We start from the raw sequence: 27,916 nt of genomic DNA, 5'->3' as shown, positions 1-27,916 counted from the left end.
ACCCTTCATCTCCTAGAATTTAATTCAAAATCTGAAAGTCAAACCAAGCTCCTGACTAAGTACTGCCATCACTACCATGAATCTTGCAGGAAATTCAATCAGCAGGGATCAATGGCTAATATAGCATTGAATACACAGAGGAAAAAAGTCTGCAAGGAATTGAGATTCCCCTTTTGGATTCACTTTTCTGACAAGGAAAACCTTTAAAAGCCAAGTAAAGATTTAAGCAGCTGAGCAAACTAAGCAACACCACCACATAAAATGGACAGTCTGATTAAAACTAGGGCTGATAAATCAGTGTGTGCAAGCAAATTTGGCAATGTTATATTTTCCTGTATTAAAAATCAATACTGATCTGGGTTCATATGTTAAATAAAGAAATAACTGGCTATATCCAGATTTTAACTGAATGTCTTTTCTGATCAACTATGTAAAAACAAATTCTAATAAACAATAAGATTTTTAAAAAGTTTAAAATAGTAACAATTAATGGCAAAAAAAAGAGCCCAAATATAAGCCTTTTCCTTTATTTTTAAAGTTTTGGGTTGAAAGTTGAGAACACTAGTGTTTTCTGATGTAATCTCTGTAATCTCATGTGACACTTGTGTCAGAATTCTAAATATGAAAACAACTCTCAGATATTCCCGCATTCATGGTACTTTGCTATTTTAAGGAAACCAAAAAAATTTCAATCACCACATCCACTTGACTAAACTAACTGCAAATCTGGCTTCTAACCCTGGCAAGACAGTAGAAACTATAATAAAGAATAAGATCATTAATCACCTGGATGAATAAAATCTCTGGGGAAAGAGCGCGCTCCCACGAAGGGAAAGCCATTATTTCTAACCTGCAGGAGTTCCATGAGGGCATCAGTACACAGATGGATAAAAGGCACCCAGAGGACATAACATATTTGTGTAAAGGCTAAAAAAGCTATGGAGGAAAGGTCCTTTTATAAAATGATAGCTGGTTAAGAGATATAAAGAAAAGAAAAAAAAAGGCTTAAGGGTCACTTTCCAGAACGAAGAAAGGTGACAGAACCCTCCAGGACCAGTGGTAATTTATTTTTCTCAACATCTTTATCAATGTCCTGCAGAAGGGAAAAAACAGTGAAATTCCCTACTTTACAGATGAAATGAAGCTTTCCTTACATAACTCAGTCCCCTGTTACGTAAATCTGCATTAGAGCAGAACTGCTATTGAATCCACCTTAAGAGGTACTAAAGCATGGAGAAAGGTCATATAGAGCATCTTTGGTTAACAGAAGAGGGAGAATCTTTTATGTTGCTTTCCCCAGTAAGTTTCTTGGAGAAAGATGCTGGCCACCCAGATCTTGCCATAACTCCACAAAAGCACAAACAGCAGGTTTTCGGCAAGTTTGAAGTACTGCTCCTAGTACTATAGATACCTCTTTAAAAAGAGAGTAAAGATGATGCAACGCAATCCCATGTCTTCTCTCAGGACATCTCTTCCATGGAAACACGAACTGCCAGCACTGCTATTCTTTATCAAAAATTATATTTCTGATCAAGTCTTCACTATGTGTCGTACTTCAGGACAGTAAATTTTTAAATTGTTACTGGGATGTAATTCAAAACAACCACACTACCTGCTATCACATTAAATCAGTTATAGCAGATAATTTTGGTCCGGCCTATTAAAAAAAAAAAAATCAGGAACACATTCATCAGAATACAGAATTATCTCCAAAGTAAGAAGAAATCACAAAAGGAGAGACAGTTACCAAAAGCCACCATCTGGTCTATGTACCCCAGTAACAACGAGCAAGAGTTTTAACTGATACCAACAGCACAATAAAATGAGGAAGAGATGTTAGTATTTCTGTAAGTAGATGTACTAACTATGTATAGAAGCACTTTAAATTCACAGTAATTCACTTTAGATATGACTGCGACTACTGCATTAGCCAAGCATCTCTGAATCACAGCAGCAGTCTGCCATGAAGCAGCCTTCCCAACCCTGCTTCAAGACCTCAAACCCACACTGGAAGGGTTCAACCAAGGTTAAGTCAGCAGTAAAGCAAATCTGTGACCCCAAACCCAGTCTAGACCATGCTGCCTCTCAGCACGCAATCCAGAAGTAAAAGATTCTGCACATCATAACCCATCTTCTCGCCCACCCAACACTTCTCACACAACCAAAAGCTGCATCCTACTACACTTAGTAATAGAAGATAGCAAACAGAATTCAGTGTAGAATTACACTCTAATATAAAGCCTCAAATACTAATATCTAATAAAATTGCTAAAATGCTAAAACAATTTCAAGCATAAGACTTTTTTTTTTGTGTTCCTGTACTGCCACCTGCTGCCACTTCAGCAGGTACTGTTTTCTTAACTTACATAGGTTAAAACACAAAAATCTGTGTGAATCTTCACATTTCTCAGCAATTTAATGAAATCTCTTGAATAAAAAGCCACTGTCTTTAATGAGGTGGATAAGAAAAGAAATCGGCTTGTACAGTCTTGATCTATAAGCTCAGTCTAGCCATAGTTCATTTTGCAATGGAAGCTAGGTTGGTGAAAAAAAATATTTTCTTAAATTAACTTTTAGCTTTTTTTAATTTAACTGGTATTGTTATTAAAAAAGGACAAACTTTCAAATGCATAACCTTTCATGATCTAGCAGTTGGTAAAACTACTACTTCTCCCAACAAACCTGGTTACATTTTTATATCCAAATACATTTCAGATTCATTCTCTTTCCAGCTTTTGCTGCACTCAGCCTGCCCTCTGAAACCTGCAATCTCTAACTAGTTGAAGTTGAAAAGGAACAGCCAACCATCACCCCAAAGCACTCGGAAGTTATGAGTCAGACTTCAAAGATATAAGATTAACTAAAAATCTTTTTTGCTGTTATTTTTCACACGCCAAGGTTAGATACAAGTGTGACCTGGGATATGCTGTCAAGCTCCTCCCTGGGAAAACAAGGATCACGTTATTATTTCTTTAAATGGGAGCCAAGAATCCCTGTAAGCACATGACAGCAGACAGTGGGAACACAAAAATAACCCAAGTTCTCCTGCAAACAGGTCTATCACAATCAGTCCTGCTGGAAAATTGCTTAGAGATGGAAGACAGATACTTTTTTTTTTTTTTTAAATAAACACAGAAAGCTACTTTGAGTCAGTCAGTTTTCACTTCTTAGGTGTTGGGGAGGAACAAAGGCGTTTGTTCAAGGCAGGTCTCAAAACCGTGTGGTTCCTCATGAGGGATAAGCACGCACCGGTGGCAGGAAGCTCGACCAGCAGATCTCGTTACGGGGCAGTGCCCGCTCTTGGGCGCGGGTGGTTTTAATCCGCACCCCTTCCCCCCCAAAACTCGTGCCTGACTCGCCGCCGCCGTCCCCGCCGCCCCCAGGCCGCGCTCGGCCACGCGGCAGGTGGCGCCCGGCGGAGTGTGGCAGCTCCCGTTTCCACCAGGCTTGCGGCCGCGTCCGCAGCAGGCGGCCGCGAAGGCGCCGGCGGGGCGGCTTCAGGCGGGATGGGGCCTCCCCGGCGCCGGGAACGGCCCCGTTCCCTCTTTCTTTCCGCGGGGAGGGCGGCAGGAAGAGCGAAGGAAACGCAACCACGAGGGCCGCTAGCCGGCGCGCCGTGCGCCACCCCGCGCACGCCCTCCCCGCGGAGAGGCGGCCGGTACCTGCGCAGGCAGCGCTCGCAGACGCCGCCCAGCTGCTCTTTGGTGACGACGTAGGCGAAGGGCTCGGCGCGGAAGAGGAGCTCTCCGGGCCGCAGCCGCCGGAGGCAGCGGAGGCCGCTGCCCTTGCCCGGGCTCGGGAACTTCTCCAGCGCCGCCGGCTCCATCGCGCCTCCCGCCCGCGGCCGCCGCGGCTGCTTCCTGCCCGGCGCTACGTGACGCAGCGGCGCCGCGGCCGCCATCTTAGTGCAGGGCAGCGCCGGGCGCCGGGGCGGCCGCGGCCCCCCCCCCCCCCCCCCCCCCCCGCGTAAAGTTTTTATTGATTGCAGCAGGTGTTGCCAATCAGGAGTAGGGAGGATGCTGATTATTTTTTTCCAGTTCTTTTAAAAGAAATGCGAGAGAAAATTTCTAGTCATAAATCCTGTTAAAAAACAGGTGGGAAATCCTACAAATGGCCTTTTGGCACTTAAATCTTACACCTTCAGCAGTCCAACTTCAGAAAGAGCTTCAAGTGATAATAAAGTTTTAAGTGCCATGCTGGCCTCGTTCAGCAGTATTTTTGCTTCATTTTAAAGCCCGCCCAGCCTTAACCATGACACAGAATCAGAAGCAAAATACAATAGTAAAAATGACATAAGCGTATGCAGAGTGGGACATCTACAATTTTATACAAAGTAAAAGTAATGAGGTGACCTGGCTGGGCACCTCCCAGGGCTGTGGGGCTGCAATCTCCGGCAGGGGCCTGGTTGCCAGGCCGGCAAAGGGGGGATCCTGCCGGGAGGCCCGCGGGGAACCGAAGCGCCCTCCGGCTTGGCCCCCGTGCGCTTCAGTGCAGTCGGCTCTCTGCGTCTTTCAATGTACTACACAGGGAAAATCATGCTCGTTTTGTAGCGCCCCTCCAAGGTTCGTTAGTGACTTATTTCTTCACAAAGGTTGCCACAAAGCAGCACAGGGAAGTCAGACCTGCTGGGCAGGGGCTTCACCATATATAAACCCATTCGCTGTAGAAGACTATATACCTTTCAGTTCATTAACTGCGCATTACTTGGTGCAACTGAAGCATTAAACTGCCTGACTCACAAAGGAAGAGATATTACAATGATTCTGTCAAATACCCTCCCAAAACAGGACATTTTCCTTAGGATTTGGCTTCTGGATCCATTTGTGGATATCATTCTGCTCTGATTATAAACAAGCAGTGCTAGATACAGCCCTGCACTGTGTCCTAGCTCTTTCGGGTTATTTGGGAAGCAAGTCCTGCACACCACCTGCGTTTTGGAAGCCCTTCGGAGCCATCCGTCACAGGTGCCAAATAAGTGAGATGGGAAAAGCAAATCACTTGCACAATTAAGTAAGAACGCCACTCTGAAATGGCCAAAGCACAGGAGATGCTGCGTGCTTCCTGTCTGGTTCTACCTAGCTTCATTCATTTAAGAGACCAAGTATGTCATGGGGGTTGAAGGCACTCAGCCAGGCAGATAGGCTTAGTCTGATTTTTCTTATGAGGCCAATAGAGGGAGTTCAGGCTTCTGTTTTGGAAAGGAGCATTAAATCATCCTGTCAAAGAACATTGCAAGACAGACATAACAGGCCTGCGAAACAGCTTCCTTTTCTAAACATACTCAGTTCTGTTCTCAGGAACAACTATTTTAATCTACAACTGCTTTCATTCAGCTGCAATAGGGTAATCAAAAGTGACAATATGCATATCCAAACTACTGCTGTTGGGAAGAACCAAGGTAGATCAAGCCACTGGATTCTCATAGAATAATATATTTAGACATTCTCCAAAATGCTGCAGTGATGTAATTCATTAACAAAAGAACTGAGAACAATCTAGCTTTCCATTAAATAGTTAAGTGCACTATGCTTAACTTTAATCCTCCAAGCAAACTTGCCAGAAAACAGTTTTTGACTATAGTGATACTGTGAGACACTTGACATCCATAATAGTTACTAAAATATTAAACCACCACTTCTGTATTCAGCTTGTATGCTATACTCCTTCCCCTGTTCAGTCTCCTTCTGTCTCTCAGTGTATGCTGTTTTGTGGTCATTAAGTTTCTAAACAGACATTGCCCAAATCCCATAACATAATGCCAATAATAACAAAAGTTAAGTTTATCTACCCAAGAGGTAGATATTAAGAGATAAATAGTCAAACATTATATGCAGAAAACATAAGTAGAAACATATACTTATGCAGAAAACAAAGTCCTACATAAGAACTGCAGAAAGTGCTCTCAGGAAAGGGCTAATACAAATACACTATACAGGATGTAGATCATTATTTTCAAAATTTTCTAAGAACATTCAGGTTTTCTCATGTTATGTGTCCCATATGGTAACAGAATCTCACAAATTACAAAAATAGGTCTAAGGGACTAAATCCCTTCTTTCACCAAAAAAAATTTTAAAAAAAAATTGCAACCTTAGCCAAGACAGCTATTCTGCCCAAAACCCAAGTGTAAATGCAGCTATCCCTAAAGAAAGGGGCTTTCATCAGCTTGGCCTAAGCTGGAGAGTAATATAAACTACAGCAGACAACTTTTGGCTGAGCATATTTCAATTGATATGACAGTATAATTGTAGTAACAGAGTGTTCTGGTATAGATAAGTTCTGAAGCAGAGCATAAATGTTTTCACTGATGCAGTGTTGGATATTTCAACATCTGTAAGAGGAGGCTTGACAGCTGTTTCTGAATATCTACATCTACAGTTTATAGATTGGTCTCTAGGTGGAGCCATTCAACACCCTCTCTGAGCAATGGAGAACAACTGAATGCCTGACCCAGACATGTTTGGAAACATCAGTCTGAATTTTCTAAAAAGCAGCAAGCCATAATTACATGATGTCTATAACTGCTCATTAATATGGCCCAGTAAAGGCTCAATTGACAATTGAGCATATTTAGTTTAATTAATCCCTGTTGTTATTATTATGGGGTTTTACATTACCAAGTCATCCACCAACCTAAACAGGTCAGACTTCCTGATACTTAGTTGAGCATGCGTGACATCATACTGCACACAGATAGCTGTCAAGGCATGTAATGGAGGCATTTTTGTGAGAAATATCACTTAATTGCAGCTGATGCTGCTGAATTAGTCATACTTCCTTGTTGTCTGTAGATGAGACATTGAAGTTTAGCTCTTCTATTTCAAGACAGTGTGTTCCACAACATGAATTTAAAAAAAAAGAATTGCAGTAATGAAATAACCCACACAGCTATACAAATTCTGCTCTTTAGCCATAAGCAAGCCAGCGAGACACAGATGATTTTTTTGGTGACAAAATATGGATCTAAATACAAAATTTAAGTTTTGAATTTATACAAAACCTGTATCACTAAAGATACAGGGTAGGTATCAAATAACTTAGCTGAAAGCTTGTAGGCACAGATGGATCTTTTATGAACACATAGGAGTCTCCTCAATGTTAGTGTTGGTGAGCTAATTAAAAGTTAATGATTCCTATATATAAAATTAAAAAAAAATCTTAATGCAAAAGCATTTTGAGCACAAATTCATAATAAATTTCATACACAGACAGATTTTACCTGTTGGGTTTTTTTTTTTACTATGATCTTTATAAAAACTTTCTAGTCTTGACTTCTCCCTGCCTCAAACATACACATTTTCTTCGTATGGCATAAACAAGCTTTTGAAGATGATGTCAGCATAATTTCATAGCTGAAAGACAAGAATTGTAAGTGTACTTTATATGAAAATAATTCTGGAGATATAGTTACACAAAAAATTATAATCTCACATCTTTACAGGGAAGCATGAATCAAATAGTTAAATTTGTTGTTTTGTTTTTCCTGCAGACAATTTCTTGCAGGAAGCATTGAATGTTATTAGCAGAGACTTCCAAAAATCTTATACCCATAGTGCAGTGTGCATTTATTTCCTGCTTTGCTTTAAAAACTAAGTCTTCAGTTTAAGCAGCAATGTTACACATGGGTAAATATTCCTGAGTCAATCTGTAGATTGCGTGCTTGAGATCTGCATAAAAATCAAGCAAAATCATTGCCAATTCAATTTGGCTGATGGTTTCTCTTACGTTCGGAGTGTGATTCTGTGGCAGGGCAATAAAAGTCTTTGTATATGTCTACTACACTCTGCAGCTGAAAATATGGGAGCAGCAAAGGGTAATGATGACATCAGACTTCTCTGCAATCACTATAAAATTAAGAACTCATAAACAAAGGGACCAGGATAAAAACAAGCTTGTAGAAAAACATGAAGAGTAGCTGTCCTGCAAAGAAAACTTATGACTCATTCAAATGTATGAATCATACCAAACTCTATGCAAACATAAAGCTTTATGTAAATAGGTAGTGCTGTTGGTCTGTTTGGTGTCTTATCAATGGGAACAACTACATCAAGTGTTAAAGTCTTGCTCAATATTGTGACTAACTGACTCTGCTCCATTTGCTGTGTCTTAGCTACCCCTAATTTCACTTGGATTTCCTGTGTTTGCTGTTTCTTGTGTTCTATCAGCTGGGGACAGCAAGCATCTATTTTTAGCAGTGACAGGTAAAACACACCACACTCAAGGACAAAGACGCAATAGCTATTGAGCAAGGATACAATGTGAGTGAATAAACATCTCCTGTTGACTTCTTGTCATTTGTCAGAAAGTTACTCATTATTCTCTCAATTTTTACACAAGAAAAATATTTTGAATGTAGAGTCTTGCTAATTAAAGTTTTGCAAAGCTTAGATTGGAATTTTCACTCTACAGCACTGCAGATTGTATTTAGCCTGCTGGAACAATTAATTCACCATCTTTCTCAGGAAGCCTGAGGTTCTTCCTGTTACATGTACTTATCTTAAACTATACCACACAATCCGTTTCTGGAGTCTTATGTTGATATTTCTATTACCATTGTCATTATTACCTGCAAAGCTAAGCTGTATATTATTAAGATGTTTAAAGCTAAACAAGCCTGGTAGTCAGTGTATACATATTCTACCTTAACAGCACTTTATCTCATCATCTACTGTTTTAATTAGTGTAAGGTCACAATCCCTCTTCTGAATCGGAAGCAAGCTACTGACTACATAATGCAACTTGACCAATTACCTAATTCCAAATGGCAAAATTGCTCATTAACTAGGCATTGTAAGGACCAGGTTTCTTTCTGCTTGTATTTGTGGTTACTAAGATATTAATACAGTTAAGTAGTAAAACTTTAGGCAATTGCTATCACTGCCGAGCAATTTTCTTTTACAGGCAGATGGATGACACAAATGATGAGAGCCATTAGAAAAGACTTATCACCTCGGAAGTTATAATCAATATATAAACTATGATATATTGGTACTTTAAAATGGTACACTAAAAGGAATTTGCTTGGCAGCTCCCCTAAGAAACAATATCTGAAGCATGAAGGCAATACTTAAAGTAAGAGTTCCACTTGACAGATGAATCATGAGTGGTTCACGTTTTAGAGGTTCAAGAATTAAATCCACCTGTGAAAAATGAAACAGACTGGAAATAAAGATGCTATATGGCAGACTTTCTATTAAGTATATTGTATGTACATTGTAACTCTCATCTCATCCAAGATCACAGAATCAAGACAGCAAAACAGTCTGCCCAAGAAGCTTACAGTTAAATCAATGTAATTTTAGAATTCTGTTACTTTATACCTCATATAAAGCAAGTGTCGTAACACAAAACTATGTAATATACAACAGAATTTTGCACCAACTTTTGAAAATGGTGCACATTTCAAAATACTTTTTATTACCTACTGTATCTGGCACAGTAACTCATGAAGTAATGCACTTTCAGAAATGGGGAACTTCACTATATCACCATGATAGAAGAGTAGTTCCCATAAACCTTTTGGTCTCAAAGTTGACATTAAGATCTTCTCTTCAGAGACGGTCTAACATTGGCAGTTTTGAGCAAATTCCCCCCTGCAGTTTTGTTTTCTCTTTGTGTAGCATTTTGGTGACTTATTAAAATGTGAATATTAAACTAAATTTATATACTGTTTTCCTGGTTTCAAGTTCTTTCTTTGCATTTGCAAGCAGCACCAAAATAACTGAAGTGATTTTGGCTGCTTTCCATGAACATATTGAGGAATATGGCAAATGCACCATTCTATACAGTACATCTACACCTGTATTTTGTTTCTTCTGGATGTGACCATAAGCTGCCTGCACTGTTACACAGAAGTGGTTTAAAATGAAAGCCAGAAGCTACACATACACACACACACACAAAAAGAGAAAACAAAACAAAAACCCCAACTCTTTAGAATTTTGTTTCCACGCAGTCAACTTTCAAAGCACTGAACTTGCAGAAACAAGGGATGTGCACCTTCTTGCTTCTTCAGACCTATGCAGAAGGCCAGGCATTTTAGAAAACAGCAGCTCTGAAACATCCTATTTTTTAGGCTCCCTCTACACTTCCGTGCAGAAAGTTTATTATTTGCCTTTAACTTACTGTTACTTAGTAACAGTGACAAAAGAATTGGAGTGGCAAGCTACAGTAATTTACGGTTTGCAACTGTATTATGTTCATCTGAAATGAAAAAGGAATCTTCTTTAAAAACTGGAGCAGGTCAGAGTTTCTAAAGCACAGTGAAAATTTAAGGCACTGTACAAATGATTGATGATTATTGCTATGCTGGTTCATACAAAAACTGATCTGTAATTAAAAGTGAAAGTTTACATGCTTAAGATTTTATTAATACACCATTTTCTCGTCATTGTGATTTAAATGGTGATACATGCAAAACTGTCAATTTGCCTTCTGAAAAGTCACAGATTTGTGTTCCTTTCTGATAACGTGTAATTCTCAAGTACTGAAATTGGAAGTCTGGAACAGTGTGGCATATTGCAAAGACAACAAACATTCTAATTCCTTAAGCCTCTAGGATTATCAAATTCCCTACTCTCTTACACAGAGGATATTAAACCTATGTATCTTTGGAATAGAAACCTAGGCAGAGTTCTAAATCAGTGTCACAATGGCCTGTTTTTCCAAAGCATCATTAAAATATTTTTAAAAGTAGAACATAAATGTCCAAAACCCCCACACTAGTATTCATTTCTAACTAGATATGTAAGACTTAATTGTGCTCTTATTTCTCTTTGCCAATTCATTTCAGTAAACTTTTCTAGATGTACTATGGGATAATAACTCAATAATAAACTATCTACATATTTCAAACATTGTAGTAACAAATACCTGTTTATGCAAATTCAATTAATCTACAAATAAAGAACTGTGCTAGACTTGCTCGTATGTCCTTCTTGACAGAACCTCTACAAGCCATCATTTTTTTTCATTACACAGTTACTGCGGCACTATAGAGAACAGGATCATAAGTTATGTTGTTAAAACCCAACCTTCTCTCCCTTTTGATTCCGTCACGTTCATTAGAACAACTGGCTTGTGTGTGAAACGTTCTGCATTAAGAATAAAACAGCTCTGAACAAAAGCTTCACAGCTTTAATCAGCTTAAAGAATTCTGAGAATCAGAGATAGAATTATGTGAAATATTCTGGCATAGCAGTTTTAGTTTTGCTTTTTAAATAAAATTCCATTTGATTCCATTTTGAAACCAATATTCCATTTTGAAAACAGTTTTATGGATGCATATGCCAAAAGGTAAAGCGCAAGAAGTTGAAAGTAATCTTTCACAGTTGCCCTTTCTCACATTCCCTCACCCTAAAAAGACAAAAATGGGCTTCCTCCTCCTCTTGCTACCATATTGGTAAATAAGTTAATTCTTCTTTCTAAATCAGCCATATTAGTTCTTGTCACCTCATTAAATAAATCAAGAGATATTTTCTTTGCAACTATTGAGTCTGCTGCTTTTATAATACGCAGTGCGTTTAGGAGAAATATTGACATCCCCCTTCTCATTAAGCTGTCTACTCTGCACTGAAAAAAAAAATGCAACTAAGGAAATGGATCAACATTCAACATTCATCCCAAATATAATCTTGTTTTTTTAGCTGTCTTCCCACTCTTGGCAAGCTAGCTACCTCATCAATAAACATGACTATACTAATCCCACCTCACTGCTTTTTAAGTGGCATAGACAAAACTACCTTTTCCCTGCAGGACCTAAAAAGCAATGGTCACGAAAGGTTTGGAGTTCAACTTGTCCTTGACCACCTGTCTCTACCCTCTAGTATTTCCACCAATCAGTTTCTGGAGTTTTTGCCCTGTTACACTGTAAGGAATGTATCAGTGTGTACCAAGCAACAGAAAAGCCACTAAGCAAAGGATGAATACAACACTCAGAGCTGCCTGAAAAATGCTGGCATGTCCCCCACTATGTATTTATAAGTCCTTATTCCATAATTCCTCAAGATTGATTGTTATAAGCTAAGTGAGAAAACTCTGTTTACCACTAACTTTATGAACATAAGAAATTCTGAGAAATTAAATCTTCACACTGAAGAATATGAAAGACATTAAATCCATGACCATTGTGTGTGCTGAAAAGCTCAAATACATTGCTTAAGCTCTCCATATAAAGAAGCAGTTTGAAGTGTTAAGATAATAAATCAGGAGAAGTGTAGAAGTCTCAAAAAGCCTATAGTGGAAATACCACTTATAAATTGCCAGTCAATGGGTCTTGCAACCAAATCACTGAAAAAAACCTTGCTTTGTTATAAACCAAAAAATAATAATAAAACATACTACTTAAGGAAAGGAACGTAGTACAGGGTGAAAGAAATACAGGGTGAAGACACATGATTGGTTAGTAATCATAACAAAAATGTAAGAAAAGCCTTTTTATACAATTTAAAATTTCAGTGAAAGTTTGTATTTGACATTATCCTACAAAAGTTGTAAACTTGTGACAACAAAGTCCTGAGGGCGTGGTACCAGTGAATCAAATCTATAGACCTACTTGAGTTTCACTCCCCCATATTCATTTGCGTAGGCCAGTATTTTTCACTTTTTTCCATCTCTTGGAATACCAAAACCACTTTTATAATGGCAGGCATTATTCTCATTTCACATTTGTGATCAGGGATTAAACATATTGCTTACATTCAAACAGTGAGTTAATGACAGTTCAGGCTAGCAGTAAGTCTCCTCATTTCAAGTCCCCAGTCATACAATATTCCTTTCACTTATAGACTCTTTTCTGTCAGGGGTCTCTGCAATGGCTCTGTCAATATTGCTTGCCAACAGCATCAAAAATTACAGCAAATAATTTTATTTCTTCAGCTCATGTTCTAAATGTCATCAGCAACACAGTTAAGGACCTTTATATAGACAGTGGTCTTTTTTAATTTATGCTCTGAATACTTCTAACATGTTCAGTTTGATATCTTGCTGCAACAAGATCAAGGTATTTGATTCAAGGAAAAAAAAAAAAATCAGGCCAGGAGACACTGTGTTCTTGTTGACTGGTAGATTTGACAAGTCATCATCTATTGAGTTTGAAAAAGAGGTGGAATTGCTCCTGCATTAGCAAGTTTGCCGTTCATGGTCATTTTACAGTGCAACTTATCTAAAGCAGAGAGAACTCTGAACACAAAAAACACCCTTAAATCTGCAAGACATACACCAAAGCACAAATAACATTTTGAGACATAATGAGACATAAACCTCAGTTTTTCTAATAGTTTTATCATTACAAAAGCTTAGCAGCAGCTTAAGCAGACAGCTGGGATTCTGCCACTGCAATGACGGCCAGCAGCCTAGCTTGGGCAGTGAACTGAAGATGTTGCAAGTGAACTTTTCTTCTGCAGCAGGAACTGCAGGAGGAAGACAGAGATGAATGCATGTCACAAATATACCTCACACTATGCTTAAGAAATACAATTCTCTGTTTGCATTGTTTTGGTCACTACTGTTTTTCACAGTCCGAAAAAAAAGCTGAGCCTTTACCAAAAAGACATTTTATTAACTTATATTCTCCTAAAAAAAAAAAAAGAAAAAAAAAAGCCTTTCTGGCCACACTGCTTCCCATAGGAGGTAGTATAGAAAACAGAACCAGTAGTACCTGCCAGCAACATCCAACATACAAGAACAGAAAAGTTACATGGTAAGAGAGCAAGAGGAACCAGGAACAGGTTGCATTATGGAGGACTATGGCTAAAAAGAGAATTTTAATACCATGTGGTTTTAAAATAAGGTTATATATACAGGTAATACACAATGAATAATGAATTGACAAAGGCTGCAAGTAAGGTTTTGGTTAACGGTTTATATAACATTGAATGGCCAGTGACTTTGTTTTCAGACCTAAAGATAAAGCCTATGAGCATATAGGTGTTTTTGCATATGGTAAATTAGAAGAGACTGGTCAAAGTTCAATTAGTTTTGTCATTTCAATTTTTCAAAAGAAAAAATAGCTATGAATTTTTCCCCAGAGACACGACAAAATCTCCAGTTAAACAAAACACTCTGGATGTTTTATTGTGCTGTCATTACCTTGTCTTCTATTAACCCACTGCCTTGATTTATTATGCTAATTTTAGACTGCAAGGCTTTTAGTCAGGAGCAGATAAAACAGATTCAATGTTTGTAAAGACCTATGTATTTTGGGAATCTGTGAAAGAACACTCAGATCACTGAGTGCTAAAATACAAATTGCACAAATCACTGTATTTGGTCTATTTTTTTTTTTCAAATGATGTAAATCCACAGCAGTGTAACAAGTAGTTCAGTTTAAGTGGTATATCCAAAAGCAGCCATTTGCTAATATGCTCCCGGAGAAGATGCAAAATTTGTCCATTCTGGATAGGATTGTAGTGAAATGACTGTAAATCCCATAGTTGCATCCTGCGTAGAAGGGCTCTTGTTTCTTGGTACATTTATCTTCCTGTTTAGGCAGGAAATCATCTAACTAATGGTATCTCCAATTTTTTTAAACCATTTCTTATCATAGTAATCTTCCAGAAGCAAAGAAGATCTTCCAAATGTCAGCACCTTTAGATTTAGAAGTTTATATTTCTTATACTTTCCAAGACTTCATCATGGAACCAGCTTTCAGTAAACACACTAGAGCTTTGCAAAGCCTCAAAAAGACGTCTATAGTCTTCCGGGTACAAGTTAACTGTTTCAGCATTTTCTGGAATTTCTAGCTCTCTCAGTAATTTGCGGCCATTGTACAGGCTCCATGAACTGAAACATAAAACAAAGTCATAATGGAGCATTTCTTTCTGTGAAAAAAATAAATTAAGATCAAGAAACAGTATTTGAAGGTCCATTTCATTCTTTCTCAGCTTCTAGAAGTTTACATTTTCTTCCTATGACATAAGTTATTTTCAATCCATACTGCAAAGGGGAGGAAACCTCTGCTAATAAGGTTTGTAAATACCAAATAAAACCCCCAGCAGACAAAAACAATACCAAACCACATAACGCACCTCATTGGAGGGTGACTCTCCCCCCCACATAAGTCAATAACAGGCATTACAGCATAAATGGATTTATACTTCAGTGCCTGGAAAATTAAAGCCAAGGTCATCTTCAAGAAGATGATTCAGTCTAGCATGATATAGTATGACATACAGAAGAAAATATGTGGGTGGTGTAAATAAACATATCCATCCACTGTCTCCCATGCACATCATTACAATGAAAACTAGACCTCTTATATACGCGCATACACATTAACCACAGAGGACGTAAATTAAAAGCCTTTAAGGATAGCTCCAATTCCTGGCTGAAGGATTGAATGGAGATTAGGTACACCATTGAGCTTTAATAAAGAAAACCATTAAGGCTCTTTGCACTTGTCTTTGCTAAATGAGGTACAGGAGTCTGTTAGCATATTAGATTTTTCCATTCTGGAAATTAACATCCATAAGCCACTACCAACGTATGAGAAATAATCTATGTTAATTTTTTTCCTCAACAAGTTAAAGCCAATGCTTCCCAGAGTGCAAATGCATCCTATTTATGAGAGCAAAAATCTAGTGACCACAAAGCCAAATGAATAGCTCCCAGGTCATATCAAAGAGAGCAGTTAAAGACAGCTGCATAACTGGTAAATAAGTCTAAAGCCTAATTTTTGAATTAGATAACAGCAAGCCATTTGAGGACATCCTCACTCAACCCTCCACAACCTTCAGTCATTCTCATTAGCCTTGCTTTGATGCTTCTTACAAACTGAAGCTCTGTTCCAGCTTTTTAATTTCTATACCTGGAAAATCTTGGTGACTTTATTAGTGTGTCTTTAAGCTGAGTAGAAACTTCTTGCAGATATGTGCACTCACTTCCATTAGCTATACAGCCACATACTGCATCTTTATACTGTAAATACTTCCCTACCTTCCTGCCAAACTTCTGAATATAGCCCAGGAATATTTCCCAAAGATATTAAATTTGAGTTTGGAAAAATTAAATCTTCTATTTCGTATTTAGATGCTTAGAACTAAAAAAAGAAAAAAACTCAATAAGCAAGCTGTATTTCAACTGCAAATAAATACTGCTTTGAGAACATATTTTAGTATTTTTCTATAATTCTCTGAAAAAAAATTATACATAATACATTTCTTCCTTACTTACTTTAATCTATCAATAAGTCTAGACCTGGGTTTAGCAAGACACTGTTTCACCATGAAAATAAAGGTAGCTGAATTTTTGGCCTTCATGCCTCCTGTAAATAGATTTTTTCGGGGAGTCAGTCGTATCAAACATAAATGGTCATTTGGCAACCACTGAAAGAAAAACAAGTCACTGCAAGTAAGTCATTTATAAGGCAGTATCTTTCTCGAGGCAAGAGTAAGCATTTCATCTGTGCCACAAAAAACATTTCTTAAAGAGTGTTAACTTAACAGGAGAAGTCATAACAAGATAATTTAATTGGAAGCAAAGGCTATAAAATTTCATTCTAGAACTAAGATAAAACTATCTTTTTTCAAACAGGAAAGGAAATAGGAAATACATAAGAAATAAAGCAGATATCTTTTTTTTTTAGATTAGAACTTAGTTCAAATAGACAACACAGGCTTGATGCATGAACTTTCAAAAGAGATTGTGTGGTCTATATTATGCCTGTATTATGCAAGATTTCAGGTCAAATCATTTCAATTACCTGCCTTTTGTATATAAATATAGAAATACTGGAGTGCAACACTTGAAGACAGTACTGCAACGCGAGGATTTTATGAGGTTTGGAAGGGACAGAGTCTTTAATTGTCATAAAGGTACTTCTGTACTGGCAGCAATGGATATATCATCCAATAGATCTCCCATATGTACTTCTCCTAAGGCTGTAAGGGGTTACAATACATCTTACACACTCCATCTGATATGCCTCTCTACATGACATTACAACAACACACTTAAGTGTGTAAGGCATACCCAACCACTTATACTCACTGATAGTCACTTACATTATACAACAGCATTTCAAACAACATTCAATATACTACTGTAGCATGTTTTTGTGGCGAGGGTAAAACTAAAAACATGCTTTTATGTTATTGGGTTTAAATAGAAATATTCCTTTATTATACAAAAGAATATCAGTACTTCTCTAAGAGAAAAAAAGTAAAGAATTTTAGATGAAAAAGGGGGGATGAAAATCTAAGCTTTGAGACCCACACTTTTCAGCACTTAGCTAGCACATGGAATCTAGGCTGGACACACGAACAACTAGCTTCATCAAAAACAGCAACATCCTGATGATGCTATTAACTGCAGTAAGAGTTTTGTTCAAGCAGGTAGACATGAACGTATTGGTAATTCTTCACCTCTTCGCATTCACTTATGTTGTTAATTCACTATATTTTTTCCTTTACAGACAATAAAAAGATACTAATTTATTTCAGTTTCTACTCAATAGCAATTCTGCACCACACTTCTCATGCATCTACACACTGCCTGTGTGTTTTAATTAAAAGAACATTTCTTAGGAAATACGCTATTCACAGCCAGAAAACACATTTGCGAATGCTGTTATAAAGTTATATTAACCTATATTTAATTAAAAGTAGTTTAGCTACACATTTAAAAGGAGGAAAGCCCACATAATGGTCTTACCGTGCTCTTCGGTACCGCCAGTCCCCCATTTTTCAAATTAGTTAAAAATGATGACCAAGGTTCCTATGGGAGGGAACAAATAAATTACAGAATTAAAGTGCTTTGCTAGAATTTGGAAATTATTTATCATCAATCATGCCAAATTAGAAGTTTACTCCAGTTCTAAAATTTACTTTAAAATGGTGTAAACATATTAAAAATAGAAAAAAAAATTGTAAAAATTTAAAGTAATAAGCACACAAAGTCCAGATTGAATAAGTTATTTAGTCACACTCCTAACAAAGTATCTGAGTAGCACTGCTGAAATTACTTATAATCAAATAACTTGCATATATTACAATAAATTAGCAAGGCTACTTAGAGGTTTCAAGTTCAGAATTTGAAACAAAGCTGGAAACTGATAGGAAACACCTCTGTAGTGGGTCTGACGAAAAGTCCCACTAGCTCACTAGTCTGACTCCAGCAGTAGCTGCAAGCAGATATATAGCAAACAGCATAAAATCCAGGCAAGCATATATGATGGTTTCTCAAATTATTTAGTCTCTAACTATGTAATGCTTCGGAACGTCCTGAGCCACATCTGGTTTCTATACATTTAGTAACCCTCAATAAATTTTTTTGTCCAGGTTCTCAGTGAGCCATGCAAATCTTCAGAACCTAGAAAAGCCTGGCAAGGAGTTCCACAGCTTTACTACACTTTTGCTGGTTTTGACTTGCCTCCTCCAAGTTTCACTTGATACCTGCAATTTCTTACATTGGAGGAGCCAGTGAACAATTAAACCCTACTCATTCTCTCTCTGATCTCCATGATTTTTGAGAGTCATGGCCCTTCAGAAGGGTACTTTCTACGCTACACGGATAATAATCAGATACCAAATCTGATGCAGTTTCAGATATCTTAGGATATTCTGCCTGGCCTCCAGTAGCCCATCAACAAGGGCACTGGTCTCAGGTAAGTCCTGTGCTGTATCTGCTTGTGTCATGTGCATGTCTCAGACAGCCACGGGCATCCAAAATGTGACTAGCTCTAATGTTTAGGCACCTAACTTGCTCTCAAGGAGTCTTAGAAAATTTAATCATTCCTTATATATAAACTATTCCATGCCTTTAGTCATCCTTCTGTACAGAACTAAAAAAAAAAGGCAGACTCCAGATTGGGAAAGGCAGTAAGCAGACACTCAGTCTTACAAGGACATGAAGTTTTAAATACCAAACATGGTAGTACCAATATTAAACACAGGCTAAGTTTATGGATACTGCCTTAGCAGAAAATGCAAGGCTGGTAAAAGCTTGTTGGAAGCCAATACCTTGTGAAACTTTTAATTCTAGATTAGCAAAACATTAAACTATAAAAGTAGACTCCTAGAAAAACAGCACACAAAAGAATATAATTCTATAAAGCTTGAAGCAAGTGAAAGTTGGTGGCCGTGTGTGTGGGAGGGAAAAACAATTTAGAAAACCTTAAAAATAAACAGAAGACTTTGAGAAGGTAAGATAGTTATCGACTAGCAGGAGGCAGACCTGCTTTTTATATAAAAGCGCTAACTGAAAAAAAACCCAACCTTCTACTGAACACTACTCAAGAAGGAGAAAGCATACACGGTGGCAAAATGCAGAAGACATACAAAGAGCAGTCAATGACAGATTGGCAGAGCAGAGTCTTTCTGAGTCTGAGTCTCACATAACACCTCGCAGGATGGAAAAGACCCATCTGTTGCCCAGAGATCACTTCCTTATCTACCAGCTTCTAAGAACAAACCCTTTGAGTGCAGAGGCTTGTAATGAAAATACTGACATCATAGTTAATGATGCTGCTCAACTGTACATCCAAGAGTTTTCAATAGCTCTCCAACTAATTTAACTGTCAAATTAGCTTCCAAATAGTTTCCAATGGTAAAACAGTTTAAACAGTTTTCTGTAAACACGTTTATAGCATTAACCATGTCAGCTGGTACGAAATACTTACCATGTGCAGAAGCTGAATTTCACATCCTACTTGCCAAAGCACAGAAAGTGCTTGGTAGGCCCTCACTTCTACAGGTTTTGCTGTTAATACCTGACAAAACGGCAAAGGAAGAACTTTTTTTTGTTGCAAAACCCAAGATCGCTCTTTATCTAAGCAAAATCCTTATAAATATAACAAGTGGTAAAAAATTCAGAGTGAAGTCTAAAATTCCAAGTTAAATTTACGTTAGGCATCAAATACATATTGCGCACTGTCTTAGTACATCTCGTCAGAGAACAAGACTGGAAGACATTACAGCAGTCTAAGTACTTTTTTGCTGCAATTTTGATAACTGAACTGTGTAGGAAATTCCAGCTTACACTTTCTGGTCCTTTGTAAGGCAGAGTCGAGTCTCATACAGAAGAGAAGCAGGCACCATGTTTTGTATAAGAATAATGTGGGCAGAGTTAGCAGCTCTTGAGTACTTCTACATTTATGGGAGAATATTCCCAATAAGACACAAGCATAGTAAACCAAGACTGTTAAAATAGCATCAGGTGATTACAGTGAGCACTAAGCCACTTGCACAGTTATCATCCTGATCAATATTACAGATCAGACAACACTTGGCAAAAAAACAAAAATCTCATGGTTACTTTCAAACAAGGCAAAGAGAAGTAAATCAAACTATTGTGTGAAATTAGATGTCCATGTTAAGAAAGCCATTCCATACTATCAACCAAAACAAGGAACCAACAGCACTCATTAAAAGAAGGCTCCAATTGCTTTTACTTAAGTACATTTAACTTATATTTAGAGGGCTCACAATAAAACCGGAAAACTTAATATAAAAAAAAAAAGTAGTAACTGCTCTAAAAGGAATAGGCTGCCTTCCATCTGCTCAAAATCTGGCCATTAAAAAGATACCACTTAACTGGATATCCACCTGTCATTTCTTAGAAGAATATACTAGTTTGTTTTTTTTTTTAAGCAATGTGTTGGACAGACTGCAGGTTGTGTACGCACACGTGGAAGTCTTTGCTTACCTCAATAATCAAAGTTTAGCAGCTCTGTATGAACCTCACAGTTTCACAGAAAGAAAAGGCATCCCTGAACTAAAAGTCTTAGGACAGAATATAAATTAGGAACAAGCAACCCAGAAAGCTAATTTGCACCCGAGTGTACAGAACTTACATGTGTAATTCATTCATATTTTGCCTCATTTTTTTCAATACTACATGAAAAACGAGCTCAAGTGGGCAAGTGCATCTTACTGAGTATGACACTTAGTAATGCTGCTACTCTTCACGATGCCTTTTGAATTCCCTCTTTCACTGACTATTACGTGCAACTAGTAAACAATTTTGTTGCAAAAACACATTACGGAATTTAAGCACCTCAGAAGTTAGAATGGAAAACAAGCGGTCTGCTGTTGCCTATCCTTCACAAGAACAGCCTTCAAATTTGAAAGATTTTTGGTTATGTGACAACAGAATGGTTTCTGACAAATAAAAGAAAAAGTTAAATAAAACAAGAAGGGAGCAGACATGATTCTCTTTTTCTGCCAGAAATTTTAAACCAGTAGCAAAAACATTAACTATATAACTGTTTTGATGATCTATGTAGCAGTTCTCGACTACCTGTAAAATATCTTGCACCTACCTTGTACTCTTTTTCACTTATAAAGACGTTGAGTTCTACTCTTCCATATCTGTATATGGAACTGCATTCATAAAGGGCAAAAAGTAGCCTCCATAGCGTGTTTCTTTCCTTTTTTTGTGGTAAGATTCCAAAAATTTTCACAGGTACATCTGTTTCAGTAGCGAGTAAAAATATCTTTAAAATATTGTGAGATGGACTGAACAATCTGATGCTAATGTGTAAGTTACAAACAATTAAAAAAGTCTGTCAGGTCATTTTATTTGAGAATGAATAAAATTCAAACTTTATTCAAAGCCAAGTCCATTTTGCATTAGACTAAACCTTTATTAAAGGCATGCAAATAGCTGAGATTTCATATTGCCACAAGATTTTTTTTAAGCTATTAAGAGGTTACCTGAATAAAACTGAAATTTAGGAAATGAGCATATAATCTGTATGAATCCAGCATATGTATTAAATAGAACATATACCCAAGCAAGACCCAAAGATTTTGCCAAACTGTCTATGCAGCCTTTAAATGTATCAGTAATATGTGTGGCCATATATGTGCATTTACCTGCTCTCCAAGGAACTGCAGCTACACCCATAGATTCAAAAAGTTTCTCAGAACACACAGCAGGTGGTTTCACTGGTCCAGTGATCAAAGGATCCAGTCTGAAGAAGTCACCATAAATTACTTTTAATTGTCCATCCAATCTATTCTCTAGGGACTGAATGAAAATAAGTTTCAACTGAAGAAATGTGGACACAGTAAGCTGTCTTGCAAAACACCCATCCCAAACAAAACAAAAAAAAATGTTCAAATACTACTTAAAAACAGTATCCAGTCAACAAGAGTCAACTCAGCGTCACTTCTCATAGCTCACACAAAAAGCAGCTTCCTCTATGATGGAAGACATTTTGACATTTTTATGCCACAGAACTACAACTTTAAAACACATTTTTAAACTAGTAAGATGTTCTGCAAGAATGTTTTGTAAAACAGCTGAAAGCTATATTCAGCTGAGCAACCCACTGCACTTAATGATTTACAACTGAAATTCTTCACATGTACAAAGAGAATTCCTTTACACACATTTTAAATCAGGTGAGCGTCTTCAATTCCAAATCTCTATTTCAAACCACTGTACCACAATCCTTTTGATGTAATTTCTAAGGCTCTGTGTCTGACCACCTTGGAATCCATAGGACGCCAAGACGAACAGGAGAGGGAAACACTCATAAGTGTCTTAATACTCCGAGTCAATTGCAGGACAATAGATTAAATAATATTGTGAGATAAAGACTATTTTTATAGGTTTCTGAAAGCTACACTCAAACATCTTGCTTAAATATATAGTGCCACAATCATTCTGATGAATATTAGCCTTAAGTTTATAAGTGAATCTATTCAAAGGGAGACTATGAATTCCAATATACACAAAATGTCAAACAATTGATCATAAAATAGCAAAATTGTTGCTGAATGTGCTAAGTAAAACCAAACATTACTTATTACTTCTTTTTAAATATTATTTCAAATGTTACAAGTAATGATCGCTGAATAACTCTTGAATTCAACAGTCACACAGTTGTAAGTTAATTTCTCACTTTCCCCTTGATTAATTTTAGAAATGTGCTATCAAATCAAAAATCTACCTGTAAGTTTGGAAGAAAAGCCGAGTGACTTTCTAGAGCAACAACTCTAACACCTGCATTGAGTAAAGTCCGGGTCAAGACTCCAGGACCTGAAGGGGGGAAAAAGTATCTTTTTTCTAAGTGATTTCCTTCAGAGATTTTCCCAATACAACACTTGGCGCATACCACTTTCAATAACGAAATAAATTGTGTTTGTTCAAACACACATCAAAACAAAAATTAGAAAGGAAAAAAAAAAGGATTTACACTGCCTCCCTAAGATTACTCAGTGAATTAAACACAGCATCAAGGTTTGATGTGCAGGAACATTAAAGATATTTCATATATTTCCACTGTTTTTTGTTCTGCCAGTTGAAATGTATCTTCAAATCTTACCAGAATTATCCCTATACTTAAAATATCCTCTGAAGAGATTACTGTAAGAAAACTCTACACAAGCCTGGAGCGCTAGCTCAGGCAGGGCCTGCAGCCCTAGGCCCGCTGTTATGGACACAAGTCCCGAGACTGCGCCCTAACGTATTTCCCCCAAAGCTCTGCATAAACAGACCCGAAACCCCGTTTGACTTAACGCCCCCACGGAGAGCCCAGGCCGCGCCGCAGCACAGAGCGGTCCTGCCGGTCACCAGACCCCGGTCCCAGGAGGAAACGGGGCCGGCGGAGCCGGCAGCCCCCCCGCCCCCGCCCCGCGCGGCCCGTTAGCGCCGGCAGCCAGCCCGGGCGGGCTGCGGCTCCCGCTGACCCCCCAAGGTCACCGGGCAGGGCCGCGCCCTCGGCGCCGGGGAGGGCGCAGCGCCGCGGCCGCCGCAGGGCCGAGCGTGGGGGAGAATGGGGGCAGCCCCGGGGCCGCTTACCGGGCGCGCACTCAAGCAGCGGGCGCTGGGGCCCGGGGGCCGCGCCGCCCTGCAGGCAGCGCTGCACCGTGCGCGCCAGCTCGGGGCAGGCGATGAAGCGGCGGAGCGGCACCCTCGCCCGCTGCACCTGCTGCACCAGCCGCGCGGCCTCCGCCGCCTCCGCCGCCTCCGCCACCCGCAGGCCCGGGGCCGGGCCCGGGCTCGGCCACCCCGCCGCCGCCGCCCGCCACGCCGCCGCCCAGCACGGCGGCAGCCCGCACAGCATCGGCCGCAGCCCCGCCGCCAGAGCCGCCGCGAGGAGGCGGCGGCAGCAGCCCGCAGCGCCCGGCGGGGGCCGCCCCGCCATCATCGCGCCCGCCGCTGCCGCGCGCGCCACCGACCGCGCGGGCCCGCACCGGCAGCCCCGAGGCCGCGATCGCCGCGGCAACCGTAGCGTCACTTCCGCCTCTGCCCAGCCTCTCTAGCGCCCTTCCGCTCTATCGTCGCAGGGGGTGCTGAAGGTCCCTCTTGCCGCCTTCCTCTCTATGGTGCCAGCCCCGCACCGCCGGAGCTTGCCGCGGCGGCGCGGAGAGGGCCCCCCCGCTCTGCCCACGCGATGCCGGGCTGCGGGGCCCGGCCGCCCGCGCCGCCGGCGGGCGCCTGAGCCGCAGTGGAGCCCAGCTGAGGTGAGCTGAGCTGAGGTGGTGGCTCACCGCCGGGGATGGCGAGGAGACGTTTGCCCCGGTGCCGGGCACCGCCGCCGCCTTCCGCTCGCCCCGGCCGCGTCGGGGGAGGGGGGGGGGGTTGCTGGGGCGGCGCGGCCGGGCGGCGGGAAGGTGCCGGCGCCGCCGGCTCGCCCCGCGCAGCGCCCGCTGGGCGGGGGGACCTGCCCCGGAGCCCCTGGGGCTCTGCAGGGCCGGGCTGAAGCGAGCGCCGCGGCAGCGGCGGGCTGCCTGGCGGCGGCGGTTAAACGGCCGCTGCCTGGCGGCTGTTAAACGGCCGCGGGGCGGGCGGCGCGGCTGCCTCGCCGCCGGGCTGCGCGGGGCGGCGCAGCGCGGCGACCGGGCGGGCTGCGCTTGTGGCCGGGGCGGCAGGTGCCGCTGGGACGGGCGGCGGCGGCCGCCTGCCCCCTGAGCGGGGTATCGGGTGCTGCTCTGGAGCGAGGTGCCTGCCCGCCTCGGGAAAGGGCGCTTTTGCACCTCCTACGCATAAGGCACTTTTTTTTTTTTTCCCTGCAAGTCCGTATTCTGGAGAGACTGTTTCTTCCCTCGAGAAACGCTTTGCTGGTCGCTGGTGGAGTGATTTCTGTTTGTTTGTTTGTTAAAGTCCCAGGAGCTACATATTTAGTCTGAGGTTTGTCTCCGCGTTTCGTGGGATTCTTTGATCTTTGCGTCTGCTGCTAAATAGTCACTTCGGGACTCGGCTCTCTGTATCATCCTCGCAGCCTTCGGCAGGTGCAGGATCCTGCCCTGGCAAATCTGCTGCAAAATCGGTTGCTGGTCTGTTCCTGCCTGATACTTTTGTGCAATTATTTTTTACATAAAGCCAGAATGTGGTAATTCAGTAGCACTGATACTGTCCTATCAATTATTTCTGTGATGCCTTAATAAGAAGCAACTTTAGGGCCATCTTACAAATATATTCAAGTTCGGTGAAACTTGGAATGACTTGAGTTCTTCCTTTGGTGTTATGGTGCTAAAACTGTCAGTGGCAGGTGAGTGACCGCTGTGCAATGGAGGTTTAGGGAAGGGGGGAGAGATTCCTCCAAAACATCTTTCCCCACTTCTTGTGTTATTTACACAGAACACAAGAGTGATCTGCCAGTCACAGTGTGGTCCTCAAATTAATGTCTCAAAAGCAGATTCTCTGTATGATTTTGAATAAGTCACTTAATTTCCCATGTCTCTTTTCTCTATTTGTAAAATGGAAAATTAACACTTGACCACTTGTTAAATTAAAAAGTGTAATTTTGTTGAACATATATGTTTTAAACAGAGCCTGGAACACAAATAAAATTGTGGATTTTTTTAATTTTCTACTTGCTATATCTGCATGTAATGTGAAGAGGGGGTGGGTCAAATTTAGCAAAGATTGCAAAAGCCATGTTGCATGAAGCCATTCTTTATATCTGTGATTTATTTTTAAATACCCTGCTCTTTTATACTGAGTACTGTAATAGTCTTCCTTGTGTCTTAAGGGAAATGGGCAGACTGTTCAGCTGAATGATGGGATAGACCTCAATTCATTTTTAAACTGGACTTTTATGTTTTAAATAGCTTTTTTTTTCCTCTCTAATTAATTAGTCTGACAATTCAGTAATTCTTAGAACTTTTAGAAGATCAAGAAGAGCTTGTTTTTTCTTTGAGAAAATGTTTAGTAATACCCTAATTTAGCATCCTTTACAAAGTTTATCAGTAAGCTATGGCCATAGAAAGGTTAGAAAAACAGTTACTATATATCATTTTGTATCCCATACATTTTAAGGTTTATTAAAGCATTCTGGAAACTTTTGTTGCCAGTTAGAGCACTCAGGAGTGTTAAAATATTCTTTGAATGGGCTCCTCATAGTGCTTGAGATTAATCAGTGGAGTGTTGGCTTGGTAAGGCCCAAAGGCATGCCCTGATATTCTTCATAGACTAGAAATGATACATTTTTTATTCACATTTGTATTTACTTTAGCATAACACTTGTCTGTATTGAACTGTGGATCTGTTGAGGATAAATTTATCATTCTCCTTATTTCTTCTAGAAGAAGAGCCTACCAGATGTTTGTGTACTGAATCTTACTGCATAAAGAACTACCTCTTTCGCATCTGGTCATTATCCTTGAGAAACTGTTGAAGCCTTAGGAAGATGGTAAGTTTTGTACACTTTTTATTTAGAAACTAAAGTGCAGAAAGTCGTCTAATACAGCAATGTGTATCTCAAGGACATTTAAACTTTCAAGTTGGGGTTATTTATAAGTTAACGGCTGATTACATGGCATGGATTTTCTAGCTTAATCCAGCTATTGCCACATGCAAATGTTTGAATTTATAGTTTTACCTCATGGAGATGTCTTTGTAATTTAAGTTCATTGTTGGGTGCTCTGCAATTATTGTTTCCTTCCAACCGATAACTTATTTTAAAAAAACAAAAAGGTTACCTATTTGATTGGATTCCAGCCTATGTTTGAACCAAAAGTGCTAATTGTTTGTTTAGGTCAAGGAGATGAGTAAAGAAATGTTTTTCTTCTCCATGGTTCTAAATGTCTTTTGTATTTAGTTTTATTTTATAGGGCTCATTTAAGGTTTATTTTTAAAGTTAATATTTAAGCATTAGTGTTTTAGTATTATTTTGCTATGTATTAAGCACTTAGCAATAGTAAATATTGCTAAGCACTGCTAAGTAAGGGGGAAAATTGCATTAGTACATACATCTTGATCTCAGTTTTTTAAACTCTTGTGTCCGTACTTCCTTTTACATACAAATTCAATAGAAGTGCTCTCCTGCACAAAAAACAAATGGTATGTGAATAAAAATGTGCAGAAACATGATTTTTCTTGTGATAGTGAGACTTGTCACTAGATTCTGCTGTTTGGCTCAGAACACAGATTAAATTTGTTAGCTCCTCATATTTCAGAAACTTAACTCTTTATCTTTCCATTTTATTCACCATATCCCTTTTTACCATTAAATCATTGTAAAATTTACCCATAAAATTTACTCTTAATATTGATTGTTCTTTTTTTTAATTATGCATATATTGAAAGGTTTACCTGTTACCAAAAAGCATCTCTGATGTAACTTTAAAAAAAAAAAACAACTTATAACAGAACTGATGTTCAGAAAATGAGCTGAAAGAATCACTTAAGGATCTTAGTTTAGAGACTGAGAAGAAAATTAATTCACTTTCTATACACTTGAAGTAACAGAAACTTCTCTGTGCCTTGCTGCGATGCAAAATGTCACAGAATTATCATTTTAACTTATATGTTAATCAATGTACTGAAGTAATCTTGTTTTAATACTTTGGATGATAACCTAGGAAAATAGTGCAGGCAAAAATATAAGGATTGTACACTCAGGAGGTGGCAAAATACAATCAAAAATTTTGGAAATAATCTCTGGGATTTCAGAAATGATTTAGAGAGTGGTCACATTTATTTGTCCTGTTCATTTGTTTTCCCTTGCCCCGCAAATGCACAAAAT

The 27,916-nt window shown here is 39.5% G+C and overlaps 3 protein-coding genes across 9 annotated transcripts in view; 1 reads left to right on the top strand and 2 right to left on the bottom strand.

The window, feature by feature from the left end:
* The window catches only part of SMYD3 (SET and MYND domain containing 3), a 439,696-nt gene extending 435,870 nt beyond the window's left edge, over positions 1-3,826 (bottom strand). For both annotated transcript variants that reach the window (XM_067293328.1, XM_067293329.1), the window contains exon 1: positions 3,663-3,826. In XM_067293328.1, coding sequence (XP_067149429.1) covers positions 3,663-3,826 — 164 coding nt within the window. The remainder of the gene's footprint in view (positions 1-3,662) is intronic.
* A 9,711-nt stretch (positions 3,827-13,537) lies between these two features.
* On the bottom strand, positions 13,538-24,094 carry TFB2M (transcription factor B2, mitochondrial). Its single transcript, XM_067293327.1, has 8 exons — positions 23,746-24,094; positions 22,895-22,983; positions 21,813-21,966; positions 21,257-21,405; positions 19,616-19,705; positions 17,650-17,712; positions 16,171-16,322; positions 13,538-14,781 (listed from the first exon to the last, which is right to left on the bottom strand). Exons 1-8 carry the CDS (start codon positions 24,092-24,094, stop codon positions 14,595-14,597), a joined length of 1,233 nt encoding a protein of 410 aa, XP_067149428.1. The 3' UTR covers positions 13,538-14,594.
* A 200-nt stretch (positions 24,095-24,294) lies between these two features.
* The window catches only part of CNST (consortin, connexin sorting protein), a 62,304-nt gene continuing 58,682 nt past the window's right edge, over positions 24,295-27,916 (top strand). For 4 of the 6 annotated variants that reach the window (XM_067293325.1, XM_067293320.1, XM_067293324.1 and 1 more), the window contains exons 1-2: positions 24,295-24,410; positions 26,475-26,581. The gene's annotated coding sequence lies outside the window, so the exon portion shown is untranslated. Of the gene's footprint in view, positions 24,411-24,832; positions 25,078-26,474; positions 26,582-27,916 lie in introns of those variants that run through there. The other 2 variants (XM_067293323.1, XM_067293322.1) reach the window with 2 other exon arrangements.

This window comes from Apteryx mantelli, chromosome 3 (assembly GCF_036417845.1).
Source record: "Apteryx mantelli isolate bAptMan1 chromosome 3, bAptMan1.hap1, whole genome shotgun sequence".
Classification (NCBI taxonomy): Eukaryota; Metazoa; Chordata; class Aves; order Apterygiformes; family Apterygidae; genus Apteryx; species Apteryx mantelli.
Note: the sequence above shows the minus strand (reverse complement) of the source record. Positions and strands in the feature narration are given on the sequence as shown.